This window comes from Nyctibius grandis, chromosome 1 (assembly GCF_013368605.1).
Source record: "Nyctibius grandis isolate bNycGra1 chromosome 1, bNycGra1.pri, whole genome shotgun sequence".
Taxonomy (NCBI): Eukaryota; Metazoa; Chordata; class Aves; order Nyctibiiformes; family Nyctibiidae; genus Nyctibius; species Nyctibius grandis.
The window spans coordinates 109984046-109997828 of NC_090658.1; the positions used below are offsets into that span (position 1 = coordinate 109984046).

Genomic DNA, 13783 nt, shown 5'->3' on the forward strand with positions numbered 1-13783 from the left:
GTGAATGAGGCGAGGAGTCTGCACCATGTGTGGGATCCCCGTGTGTTTGCCAAGAGAGCCCTTGGCTGCTTGTGCCTGTCCTGCTCCGTTAGCCGGCCCCCTGCCCAGGAGGGGCACGTTCATCTCTGCGTCGTGGCAGCAGGGACTCAACTCTTGAAGGCTTCTACTTTGAACGGAACAGAGGCAGCCCCTTGATCGTTCAGAGTTCTGAAACAGCGCGGGAGGGTTATTCTTTCAGAGTCCTTGGGAAAGTAATACAGATTTTGGTAACACCTGCAATTACAGAAAACATTCTACAATTTGGCTGTGTTTAGCATGGCCAAGAAATCATTTTTAAAGACAGCTGCAGCATTCAAGGCGTACTGTTTCCCTTCCCTTTTATCTTCCACACAAAGAAACTTGGTTGGAAACCTCTTCCCTTTCTGAATACTGTGCCACAGGAATCTCACTGCCGCTCTCCAGAAAGAATTACACACAAAATGACAGAAATTGTTAGTAACGTGTTTTTTGCAGCTCCTGAAGCTCTGATACTGCAGTAAGTAGGTTTTTCTTTGAATGCAGGCAAGGCTGGAAATTTCAAGGAAAAACTCAGCGTTCTGTGTATTTCCAGGAGAACATGGACTCTGCGGCATTAGCCTTGTCCTGCTGTGGGCAGCGAGCCCAGGCGCGCTCCTGTTTGTGCCTGAAAGTTAGCATGCGGCATACAGTGAGAAGCAAGAAGAAAGCCTTTGCCTTTTTATAGTATAGATTTTCATCCCAAATACTTTTGGGCAGGTACAGTGACTTGTATTTACTGATACGCTTTCCGTTAACTTCAGTCAGCTCCCAATTTTATGTTAATTGTAATAGTACAAGATTTCCTACAGGTAAGGTATACTGCACTTAAGGTTTAGCGTGGGGTCACTGTGCAAGTTGCATATTTTAAAAAAAAAAACCAACAGATTGTCAGGTTCCCAGTCACTTGCTTTTAGTATTTAGGTTGACACTATAGGACTAGTTGAATTCAAGTTACCTTTTTTGTGAATGAGACGTAGCTCCACCGGTGCCGGCGGGGTTCACGTGGTATCAACGTGGTGCGGCGAGAGGAAAATGAGATCTGCCCACTACGTGCTACGTAAGCCGCAGCCTCAGAAGAACACAACATCGTTCCTTTATATAACATGAATTAAGCATCTGCTGAAAAGTAAATGAGTTATGAGAATTCTTGATGTTATTGTTGTGGAATACCTAATGTAGAGTATTTCTCCAAGTAGGAACATTTCATGTTTCTGCTCTTTTACAGCAGGAACATTTCTCAGAGAGCTTTAGGCTGCCGTAGCAGAGACTATAAAGGGGTGTAAATCCGCACTGTTCTGTGGAGCACTTGTGATGAAAACTGACGTGGGCTCACTGTGCACACTGGTGCTGTACTGACATACACCACCTGGAGATTTTTACCCTGCATGTTTAGTAGTATGACTGCAGCTGGAGCCAAATTGTGCCTTGCTATCCTTATTCAAGGCTGCATGTATTGATAATGGGAAAAAGGAGCTTTCTCAGCACAGTCTATCCATGGATGCTCCTAAAAGAAAGAGAAAATAATTTTGTAGATTAGATTTCTCTACCATTTCTGACATTGTGAACTGTATGACCAAAGGAACAAAACTGAATCCACTCTCACTGCAATGAAAATAAATCACTGTTAACAGAAAACAGTAAGAACAGTAATAATAAGTATTAGATTAAGTATTTTTAGTGGTAAAGCTTTAGCAGTAGAATAAGAGGCAAAAACATGCATAATGCTGAGTAAAAGAGAACACTGTCATAAGAGAAAGAACTTATTTTTAAATGTGCCTCCAAATAACCCTATTATATTAGCAGATCCTTTCAACTCGGGTCATGGCTGCATTAAGCTTCGTACCCAGTCAGGTCATCCTGTGGGTATAAATATATGCCCTAAGTTAGACAAAAGCCATCCAATCCTATTTGCATTGTCAGTCTACGATACAAAATGCTATAATGACCTCCTTTTGTTATGACCAGTGCTATCTATAAAGCAGGCTTAGGCCCTTTTGTTCTTAAGGAGGTCGGCTGTCGCGTTGCTCTCTTAATGAGCTTCAGGCATTCCCAGAGAGTTTTCCAATATTGCAAGACATACCTGTCCCCAGGCGGGACAGTTACGGCTCTGGCAACGCCTGAGCGGTGCAGACAGATCCCATGTGACGGGTTATGCAACTGAGCTGGGCTTTATATACCCCTGGGACCTTAAGCATGTAGAGGGCTCCAGAGAAAAAATCATCAGGTGAGGAAAAAACGTTCGCATACCATGCTGCTTGGAGTGCTTTTGGCATTGTAGCGAACGATATTAGAATAAATCTTCTGTTTCGTTAGGGGGTCAACTTGTAAAAAATCCCTGGGATTTAGTGATGTTTTGTGTGTTCTGAAGTTGTAGGGGCTGAAATTCTACGAAGACTCAGAAATCATGGTTATTCCTCTCCGGAGAATGACACCTGGGTACATAAGGTTGTTGCAGGTATGAAAATTCTGTCTTTTTTTCTGCTTTTAATTAGGTCTTTGAAATGCCAGTATTTCTCTTGCTCACACTGATTTTATTTCAAATTATTGCATGACCAACCCAAGGGAACACTGGCTTCTGGTGGGTTAACTTGCATAATGACTCAAAGAGGTCTTAATTAAGCCTCTGCTGAAAAGTAAATGAATTACGATAATTCTTGATAATTGGTATCATGCTGGAATACGGAATGTAGAATACTTGGAAGGAGTTTATGTTTCTGCAGTGCTTAAACAGAAACTACTTCTCCATTATTTTCTCTTGCAATGGCTTTGTGTGTTTGGGGCAGTAGGAGAACGTTAATGGTAAGGAGAGTGATGGGTTCCTAAACAACTCAAATGAGCTGTCAGTGAAACACTTCAGCCAGCTTCTATAGTTATGATAAAGAAGCCTCAAACAGTATTGATGTCTGGAACATTGAGGGACCAGGGTATTGATCATTACATGAAGAAAAAAAAGCATGCGTAGAAAATGTTTTAAATCAGCTAAATAATTGAGAATAAACCAGCCAAAAAATGTGCACCAGGTAGAGCATCTTCATTATTGTACTCCATATTTTGATGTTTACAGAGTATATATCCTTTTGTTGGAGAATCTCACAGCACTTAGCAATGTGATATGCACCCAAAATCATAGACTATAGTAGCTGAGAGGCTGAGCTAAGGATACAGTGTTGCAGTCCTAGCAGTGAATTTCTTTCATGCCTCCCTGCATATCTTTTGATATCAGCTTACGTAGTAATTTTATTTGGAATTTCTTTTGTCTTTATTTATTCTGCTGCTGAAGTAGCCACACTGTCAGCCACATTTATCAAGGTCAGAGCGCTTGGCTCTGATTATTTAAGCTTATATGAAAAACCTAGAATCTGGAAGTGAAAATCAGGTTCCTTGGAATCTGTTGCTCCTGTTAGTGGGGCCATGCTTTCCGTCCATGGACTGCAAGGGAAAGCATAAAAAAAATCATTATTTGAGGCCTAGTCATAATTTCATAGAAGAAGTGCTGCAACTAGAAAGATGCATGATATGTTTTAGTTCATGGTGCCAACATGTATAGGAATTTGTGGTTTGCTCTCTAGGGAGTCCATGCAACTGTGTTTCTGCTTCTTGGTCACTGTATCATACATACTAGGCAAGCAACAGTAACTTAATTTATTTTCTGATTGTATTCAGATAATCAGTAAATAATTAATTTTTCATCTCTACTTTGGCATTTCCTGCTTCTCTGTTGGACTTGACAAAGAGACTGTGTTAAAACTTGCCTGCTTGGTCTAGTCCTACCTGTGGAGCTAGCAAAAGATGTTACTGATCCCTTTTAGCCTTGCTTTCCTGTATTAATAACTAACACTCAAGGCAGCATCACCGTGTTAGCAGCTAATCTGTGGGAAGGAAGAGATCTTTGTACTTCACAGAACAAGAAAGTCCCTTCTCCTTTATGCCTAAGCCTCTACGCTTGACTCAGCTCTCCCTCGCAGCCAAGTTAGCCAGAGGGAACCCCATTAAAGTCACCAAAATCAAGGAGTCACAAATGAAATCAAGGAGTTACAAATGGAACTAGATGATCTTTAAGGTCCCTTTCAACCTAAACTATTCTATGAAAGAAAAACTGTATCAGAAATGTGTCCTTTCTTTTACAAAGTGATAAAAAGAGGGGGGTTTCCGAAATGTGCAATAGTTTGTGCCGAATACTCTTCAGCAGAAAGCGGAGTCATACTATATTAAATGACATGGAGAAGGAAAAAGTAGGTTCCAAAGACCCGCTTTTTGTCTTGCACTCAGCTGAATCAGCGTGTAACTTGCCCTCTTTCTCCCATAGACTCAAGCTGCGGGAAAAATCATTATCAACTCCTCAGATGCGCTGCTACAGCGGGTGGCATTGCTGCTGGGGGTGTGTGGGATCAGTATATGCACCTACAGCACACACCAGCTAGCTCAAAAGAAGAGAATTCCCTTGACCCGTTAAGCTGCGTTGGGATGTGACCCGAGAAGTAAAGGCTTATGTCAGTAGGGCTGATGAGTGGCTTTTCTGCCTCAGTTACCGGTGTGGAGGTAATGAGACACTTTGTAGCCATGATTTCTATGTGCAAAGTTAAAAAGATGGAAGAATTACAGACTTCTTCAAGAAAGAAAAAAAGAATAATGACCAGCAGAGGCATCGTATTTCCAAATAAGATGAATTGTCTGTAAATACAGTGGACTTCTTTTGTTATCCAATGTATAAAATACAGTTAAAATCAGAGTAGGTGTGAAGAGATCAGTGGGGGTGCCATGCTTCATTACTATCACCTTGTTGCAACCTTTGCAAATTGATTCCTGTGCGAAGACTGGTTTTGAAAGGGAAAGTTAGAAGTGATATATTCCTCAAGACAAGAGTTAGACCAAATAGCAATCATCTCTCATAGACTCTTCATACTGTTCTGTCTAACTAGATATGTACATTTGTGTGTATTACAGAATTTGCGCACTCTGACCTTTGCTATTGAATCTTAAACATTTCTTGATGCCGTTTGTGTATTGTAACACAAGCTGGTAGTCTTCTGCAACAGCAGAGATGGCCAGAGGCTACACCGTCCATATGGTGCTGGGAAGGAACCATGCCACCGGCCCAGATAACTTCGTAAATCTGTACAGAAACTCTCTGCTCTAGAAAGTATCAGTAAAAATATTGGGTCGGGTTTTGTTGCAGAGTTCACTATCTGATCGTACTCCTCTGCAAAGCCCGCTCATCCCATAAGATACATTCTGATTAAAATAAAAAGAGATATTGACCTTTTTTCCTCTCCTTTTCCCTTGTTCTCTTCTTCTTCGCACTCAATGCAATAGCTCATTCAGGAACATTCTGTTACTATTGGTTTGCATTTTTCCAACTGTTCCTGATGTTTTATGTAAACATGGCTTTGTAGGCTCCTGTGTGCATATGTTAGTGTTTAAAATCCTTTGTTCTCAGTTAATAAATGCAAATATTATTTGGGGGTTTTTTTCCCCTGTTTAAAGTTATTTCTTCTGTCAACAGTGTTTGTGTTCAGCCACTAAGGGGCATCCTGCACAGCTGAATATTTTGAAGTCTTCAGCTTGCTCATTGCAAACCACAAATTGAATCAGGTTGAAATTTTTACCTTTTTTTAATTTTTAAATTGTTCTTGCCCCGGTTTCCCTTTCTCACCCCCTCAAAAAATGTCTCTCCTCCCCCCACAATTGTTGTTAAATAGAAGAAGATTAGAAAATCAGTGTTTACAAGGTCATTTTTTACAATGTACCAGGTCACAAATTACCTCCATCTTGTATAGCCTTCTGTTTATATTTAAAATAAAAAATCATATAATGGAATATTCCATCTTCTGCCTTCACCTACCAGAAATGAAACAAAATGCTTGATCCTTTTGGCAAAAGTAAGAATCATATGTCTGGAAAGCATTTAATCACATTGATTGAAGATATGCAGTGTGACCCCACACACATCCCCAATGTGCCATATTTATGGTTTTCTAATCAATGCATATGATTTGGGGCAGCTGTATTTTTGGTGCCTGATTTCCTGCCCCCATGCAAGGTGAATGCAAGATCATTAGCTGTTTTCAGTGCCATTGCTGTGCTAATATGAACTCTTCTGTTAGATAAAAACTAAGTATAATAACATGATGCAGTTTTTAAGTACAATAACAATACAATTTTCAGAAGATATACTTAAGAAAATAAGTGATAATTTGACCACTGAGATGTTCTCATTTTACTGTGTCATGGAAGTGAAGCTCATGAGGACATGTACTTTTTCCATGAGAATTGCTTTGAGTAGTTTTGGAAGTTGTATTTGGTACCAATGAAAATGACAGGAGGCCAACACTGGCCATAGGCAAATGGAATGAGGAGAAACTCAGCAAGGTACGGGCCTGAGCAGCCTCAGGAACATACAGTGAAGCAGCGGGAAGATGTAATGGAAATTAATTACAGAACATATATGGTTAAAGTTGCTGATGATGATTTAGGCCTGGGCTAAAATCATCTTTCAGTGAAAAGTTGGGACTCCATCCATCAGGAGATGTAGGCGTCTATAGCTAACCTCTCTGCTCCTGCAAAAATCTAAATCCAAAATGTAGATTGCCTGAAGCACATGCGGGGTGTGATGGACGGCCACGTGCCCGTCCCTTTCACTGCTGCAGCTCCTGGGAAGATCTGCTTTCAGATTTCCCCACAGCTGGGTGAGGCTGGGGCATGTTGAGCACCAAGACATCGAAAGCTTGTGGGGGTGCACGACAACACGCTCATCTTCTCATCTTCCCTGTGGCTAGAAGCACAGAGGTGGACTGCGGGGGGGCTGCCCAGAATGTGACTGGAAGCTGACATCCCCTAGCCCCTTTTGTCCTCTTGTTTGTTAGAGCAAAGATGGTTTGCAGAGGAAGGAAAGGCACCTGCACAGTGACCCTCACAACGGAGCCCGTGGCGCTGCACCTTCCCTCTGTGGGTTCTTGTGAAGGACCAGTGTGGTCCCGTGGGGTCCTGACTCCTAGAGGAGCTCACCATATGAACCTGTCCCAGCTCGGCATCCACTACAGCAAGGGGCCCACATTCACAATTAGGGCAAGCTAAAGACTTTTTCCTCCTAATTGCCCATTAGCTAAGTTCGCCGCCATCCCTGCAGTCAGTGTGCCCTGTGCTTGGACCTTACCTAAGTTTGCCGTGTTTATAGACATCTAACTCCTGCCTGCAGGCTCAGTACGTGACAGGGCTCCCAAAATCTGGGCAGGATACTACTCCATGCTGCACTTCCCAAACCTGCCTGTGAACTTAGTCTTCAAAGCTCTGAGCATGCCAAACCTCAAGTATATGTTTATGTCCTGTTGAAGTCACAGGGGGGTTTAAGGAACGTCCTTATATCCTTTGCCAGACTGAGGTATTTAATCTCTTCCTTGATCTCCCCCAAAAAACATTTACATTTTAAACATATTTGTACTTTTGTTTATACGGCTTTTACTTGAAAAATGTTGGCAATTCATCAACAATTGAATGCTGATGGAAGTTGGGAGCCTGGTGAGCTTGGGGAGGTTAATGCTGCTTTACTTAGTTTTGCAAAGCTTTTGAGAAACACCAGCAATGGATTTCATTTGGCACATAAATTGTTGTGTTTGAGGAATTACGCTCCAGGAATTACTTTTTACCTTCCCTAGCTTGTGAAAACATTTAAGTAGAAGTACTGTTTAAGCTGGTAAATGTTAGACCTTCTTTACAAATACACTTCAAAAGCTGTTTCATGAAATATATCAGATTGGTTTTACCTCTAATATGAGGCAAATATAGGTTAATATCTCCTGATGCCAATTTTAACTAAACTAATCCACTTCTAACATCAGTCACTTCTCTAGTTTGAATTATGTCTTGATACATCAAGTTAATTATTTTATTCTTTGAGAAGGAATCCCAAGAGATTTTATAGGTGTTTGGTTTGTATGCCTGAGTCCACCTCCTAAAGGCAACTGAAATTAAAGTATTAAATAATCAGAAAATCAAACATCGTTGGTATTCTTTTCAAATAGATGTGGCGTAGACTAGAGAGTTGTTTGAGATAAATGGCATTGCTAGTGTATATCAGAGAGCATTCAAGCTTGATCGTTTGTGCTATAGTCGATTAAATTCACTTGAACGTTTTAAGAAAAACTCTTTCTTATATATATACCCAGTTGTCTAACGCAGAATTTCTGTCTTCCATCAGGATAGACACCTAGGACAATTACTCAAGGTAATGCTCATTGACTACAATGCTGCTGTAACGGTAATTAATACCACCAATAAAACTGGGGCACTGACACTGCGTGGGAGCTTCTTTCTTAAAATGTTCTGTGTCCACATCGCCTTTTCAATTGCCAGTTGTGCAGTGGGTTTATCAGGGGCAGAGCTGTGTGTCAGTGGTAACTCACCTCCCTGGCATCAGTCAAACGTGGCCACAGGCATTTAACTGAGAAATTATTTTACCCATGCAGTGCAATGGATTAATATATTAGTGACAAAACAAAAAAAAATATATTGATGCTTGTCACATCTTTTCCTACCTTGGATAAAATACCTTTTCCCTTCTTAGTTATGAGTAGTCAATGACAACACAAGATAACCCCCCAAATCAAACTTGTCTTTCACATGACTTTCTTGTTACTCTTCTACAGCTATTGCAATTTAATAAGGTAGCTGAAAAGTAGTTTAATCAAGCTGTAGATTAATACGGTTCCTGGGGCTATGTTCACTTCAGTTTTTAACTAAGCGTGTGATCATGAGCTATGGTGTGTCGCTGACTTTTAATCAGAGGGCCCCTGTCTTTGTAGTGGCTGTGTTTGTAAGCATAAAAACAGCCCAAAGGGGCCCAGAAAGAACAGTTTCTTCTCCTTAGCAGCATTTCTGCAAGTGACCTTTTTCAAGGGTGCTAAGTGATTTAAAACCAGTAATCCACATCTTTTCTAAAGCTTTTAGGAACTTTGTGTAATCCATAGTGCCCCACCAATGAAGTCCATCCTGCAAGGGAGACGTTGGAGGTAGAGTGGCCAGAGATGTCTGATGCCAAGCAGAGTGAGGGCTTGAATTAACTCCCAGCAGGTTCTTCCACGTGTTTCCATTCAGGTGAGGTTCTGCTTTGCCAACACCAGCAATGGAAAGGGTGACCACGTCTGCCAGTGCCCTTGGCTCCCTCTACAGACAGCAGAGACGGTTCCTGGGGAGGCCACCTCCACCCTGCCACCTGGCAGCGCCCTGAAGGTGCTTCAACAGGAGCTGAAGGAATGTGGATGGTTTCCTTACAAGTGAAAGCACTTAATGTTTGGGGTTTCTTTTCTTTTTCTGTAATTTTCCTGACTGGGGGAAGGGGCTGTATCTTGCTGCTGTTATTTAAACCAGAGTAAGGAAGAAATGCCAAGGCAGAGTGACTCTGCTGCTGATAAAGGTTTTTAATCTTTAAAAAAAAAAAAGGCAAATAACAAATTGGTTTGTCCTTCACTCTGTGTTCTTCAGTAATGAATTACAAGAACTTGAAACTCTCAGCCCAGAAGGGATGGTGCCACGTAAAGCCAAAATGCAAAAAGGCTTGAATAGAATCATCGCTGCCTGGGAATAACTCTAACACCTTGTGCCTTCTCTGTCACAGCTGAGCCATATTTCCTTTTAAATAGCAAGCTTTGCCCTAAGGGAAAAAAAAAAGCAACTAGGACTGAGCTGTGCTCCCACGGGTGCTCTTCAGCTGCACCGTGGTAGATCCTCGCTGCAGGCGAGGAGGGGAAGAGTGGAGGAACAGCACCAAAACCTTTGCTTCACCATGACCCTCTGATGGCACAAGGGCCCCTCGGCTGCTGCTTCTGGGCAACCAGTGTATCACAGAATCACAGAATCACAGAATGTTAGGGATTGGAAGGGACCTCGAAAGATCATCTAGTCCAATCCCCCTGCCGGGGCAGGATTGCCTAGACCATATCACACAGGAACGCGTCCAGGCGGGTTTTGAATGTCTCCAGAGAAGGAGACTCCACAACCTCTCTGGGCAGCCTGTTCCAGTGTTCAGTCACCCTCACCGTAAAGAAGTTTTTCCTCATATTTAAGTGGAACCTCCTGTGTTCCAGCTTGCACCCATTGCCCGTTGTCCTGTCAAGGGATGTCACTGAGAAGAGCCTGGCTCCATCCTCATGACACTTGCCCTTTACATATTTATAAACATTAATGAGGTCACCCCTCAGTCTCCTCTTCTCCAAGCTAAAGAGACCCAGCTCCCTCAGCCTCTCCTCATAAGGGAGATGTTCCACTCCCTTAATCATCTTCGTGGCTCTGCGCTGGACTCTCTCTAGCAGTTCCCTGTCCTTCTTGAACTGAGGGGCCCAGAACTGGACACAATACTCCAGATGCGGCCCCACCAGGGCAGAGTAGAGGGGGAGGAGAACCTCTCGTGACCTGCTGACCACACCTCTTCTAATACACCCCAGGATGCCATTGGCCTTCTTGGCCACAAGGGCACACTGCTGGCTCATGGTCATCCTGTTGTCCACTAGGACCCCCAGGTCCCTTTCCCCTACGCTGCTCTCCAACAGCTCTGTCCCCAACTTGTGCTGGTACATGGGGTTGTTCTTGCCCAGATACAGGACTCTACACTTGCCCTTGTTATATTTCATTAAATTTCTCCCCGCCCAACTCTCCAGCCTGTCCAGGTCCCTCTGAATGGCTGCGCAGCCTTCCGGCACGTCAGCCACTCCTCCCAGTTTTGTGTCATCAGCGAACTTGCTGACAGCGCACTCTAATCCCTCATCCAAGTCATTAATGAATATATTGAATAGAACTGGTCCCAGAACCGACCCTTGCAGGACTCCGCTAGACACAGGCCTCCAACTGGACTCTGTCCCATTGACCACCACTCTCTGGCTTCTTTCCTTCAGCCAGTTCACAATCCACCTCACTAACCGATCATCCAGACCACACTTCCCCAGTTTAGCTGCGAGGATGCTGTGGGAGACCGTGTCAAACGCTTTACTGAAATCGAGATAGACCACATCCACAGCTTTACCATCATCTATCCACCGGGTAACATCCTCATAAAAGGCTATCAAGTTGGTTGAGCATGACTTCGCCTTGGTGAAGCCATGCTGAGTGCCCCTAATGATCCCCCTATCCTTGATGTGCCTAGAGACAGCACCAAGAACAAGTTGCTCCATCACCTTTCCGGGGATGGAGGTGAGGCTGACTGGTCTATAGTTACCCGGGTCCTCCTTCTTGCCCTTTTTGAAGACTGGAGTGACATTCGCTTTCCTCCAGTCCTCAGGCACCTCTCCCATTGCCCACGACTTAGCAAAGATGATGGAGAGTGGCCTAGCAATGACTTCCGCCAGCTCCCTCAGCACCCGCGGGTGCATCCCATCAGGGCCCATGGATTTATGGACGTCCAGGTTGCTTAATTGGTCCCTGACCCAGCCCTCATCAACCAAGACAGATTCCTCCTCTATCCTGACTTCTTCTGGGGCCTCAGGGGTCCGGGGCTCCTCAGGACAGCCTCCAACAGTATAGACAGAGGCAAAGAAGGCATTCAGTAACTCCGCCTTCTTTTTATCCTCTGTCTCCAGGACCCCCACCTCATTCATCAGTGGGCCTACATTGCCTCTAGTGTTGGCTTTACCTGCAATGTATTTGAAGAAGCCCTTTCTGTTGTCCTTGACCTCTCTTGCAAGGTTTAATTCCAAGGAGGCCTTAGCTTTCCTAGTTGCCTCCCTACATCCTCTGACAACAGACTTATATTCCTCCCAAGTGGCCAGCCCCTCCTTCCACGATCTGTACACCCTCTTCTTCCACTTGAGTTTGCCCAGCAGTTCCCTGTTCAACCATGCAGGTCTCCTGGTACCCTTCCTTGACTTCCTACCTGTTGGGATGCTCTGATCTTGAGCTCGGAAGAAGCAGTCCTTGAATGCTAACCAACTATCTTGGGCCCCCTTACCTTCTAGTACCCTGTCCCATGGGATTTCCCCTAGCAATTGCTTGAAAAGGCCAAAGTTGGCCCTCCTGAAGTTCAGGGTTGTGATTCTGCTAGCTATTCTGTTCCTGCCACATGAGATCCTGAACTCTACCATCTCATGGTCACTACAACCAAGGCTGCCCTCAACCTTCACCGCTTCAACCAGACCCTCCTTGTTAGTGAGGATAAGATCCAGCAGCGCTCCTCTCCTAGTTGGCTCATCCACCATTTGCATCAGAAAGTTATCATCAATGCACTGGAGGAACCTCCTGGACTGAGGATGGCTGGCTGAGTAGGCTTCCCAGCAAATATCAGGGTAGTTGAAATCCCCCATGACAACCAGGCCCTGTAATTGCGAGACTGCTCTCAGCTGCCTGTAGAAGGCCTCATCACCCTCCTCATCCTGATCCGGTGGCCTGTAATAGACACCCACAACAGTATCACCCCTGCCAGCCTGCCCCTTAATTCGCACCCACAAACTCTCAACTCGCTCCTGATCCGCCCCTGGACAGAACTCAATACATTCTAGCTGCTCACTCACATAAAGAGCAACTCCACCACCTCTCCTTAGCGGCCTGTCTTTCCTGAACAGGACATAGCCATCCATGACCACATTCCAGTCATGCGAGGCATCCCACCAAGTCTCTGTAATTGCCACTAGATCATAGCCCCCCGACCGAACACGGATTTCCAACTCCTCCTGCTTATTCCCCATGCTGCGTGCATTGGTGTACAGGCATTTCAGGGAGCGAGCTGGGCACACCGATTTCACCCCAGGGGGATGGGAGGCCTCCTGGTCTACCTCAACACTAGAGCGTTGCCCCAGTGGTGCAAGCCCAGCTACTACCCCATCCCCCTTCGAATCTAGTTTAAAGCTCTCCGAATGAGCCCTGCTAATTCCTGTCCCAGAACCCTTTTGCCCCTACGACATAAACCTTTCCCATGTATCACTGTCACGCCTGTTGTCTTATAAAACCAGCCATTATCAAAGAACCCAAAGCCCTGCCTGTAGCACCAGTCTCGTAGCCAGGCGTTAATAGAGAGAATCCTAGTATTCCAAACAACGTCATCACCTGAAAATGGAAGGAGGGAGGAGAAAACAACTTGTGCCCCAGACTCTTTCACCAACCGTCCTAGAGCCTTGTAGTCTTTCTGCATCCCCTTCAGACTACGGGATGCAGCTTCTTCCCCACCTGTCTGGAAGATCAGCAGAGGGTAGTAGTCTGTGGCCTTCACCAGGCTGGGCAGTTGCCTGGTGATATCCCTGATTCGGGCTCCAGGCAGGCTGCAGACCTCCCTGTGATGGGGGTCAGCTCTGCATATTGGGCCCTCAGATCCCTTTAGGAAGGAGTCTCCAACCACTAAAACTCTTCTCTTCTTCCTTGTGGAGGAGGTAGCTATACGCCTGTCAGGTTTTTCTGACTGTGGTGGGACCTCTGATATAGGTTGCCTCTCCACCACATCCCCATTGGACCGGCTGTATTCCACTAGGGCTTCATATCTATTGCTCAGAGGCACCTGTGGAGGCAAGGTAGGCAAGGAGGGCACTCGCCTTTTGCCACGGCCATAGACTTGCCTCCACTCACTCCTCTCCTCTAGGTTATTGTTTTCCACCTGAGAGGGGCAGAGTACAGGGGTCCCTCGATCCTGGGAGCTCTCTGGCAGGTGCTCCCATTTTTGTTGCAGGGAGGGCAGAGCCTGGCTCCACCAGTCTATCTCCATTTCAGCCTCCCGAATGCTCCTAAGCCTTTCTACTTTGGCTTGAAGCCTTTCAAC

At 44.7% G+C, this 13783-nt stretch overlaps 1 protein-coding gene across 1 annotated transcript in view; it reads left to right on the top strand.

The window, feature by feature from the left end:
- ERICH1 (glutamate rich 1) overlaps nt 1-5730 on the top strand; it is a 98360-nt gene extending 92630 nt beyond the window's left edge. Inside the window, exons 6-7 of the mRNA XM_068403267.1 lie at nt 2426-2512; nt 4364-5730. Of these exons, the coding sequence (XP_068259368.1) occupies nt 2426-2512; nt 4364-4527 (251 nt within the window). The 3' untranslated portion in view covers nt 4528-5730. The remainder of the gene's footprint in view (nt 1-2425; nt 2513-4363) is intronic.
- The last annotated feature ends 8053 nt before the right edge of the window (nt 5731-13783 follow it).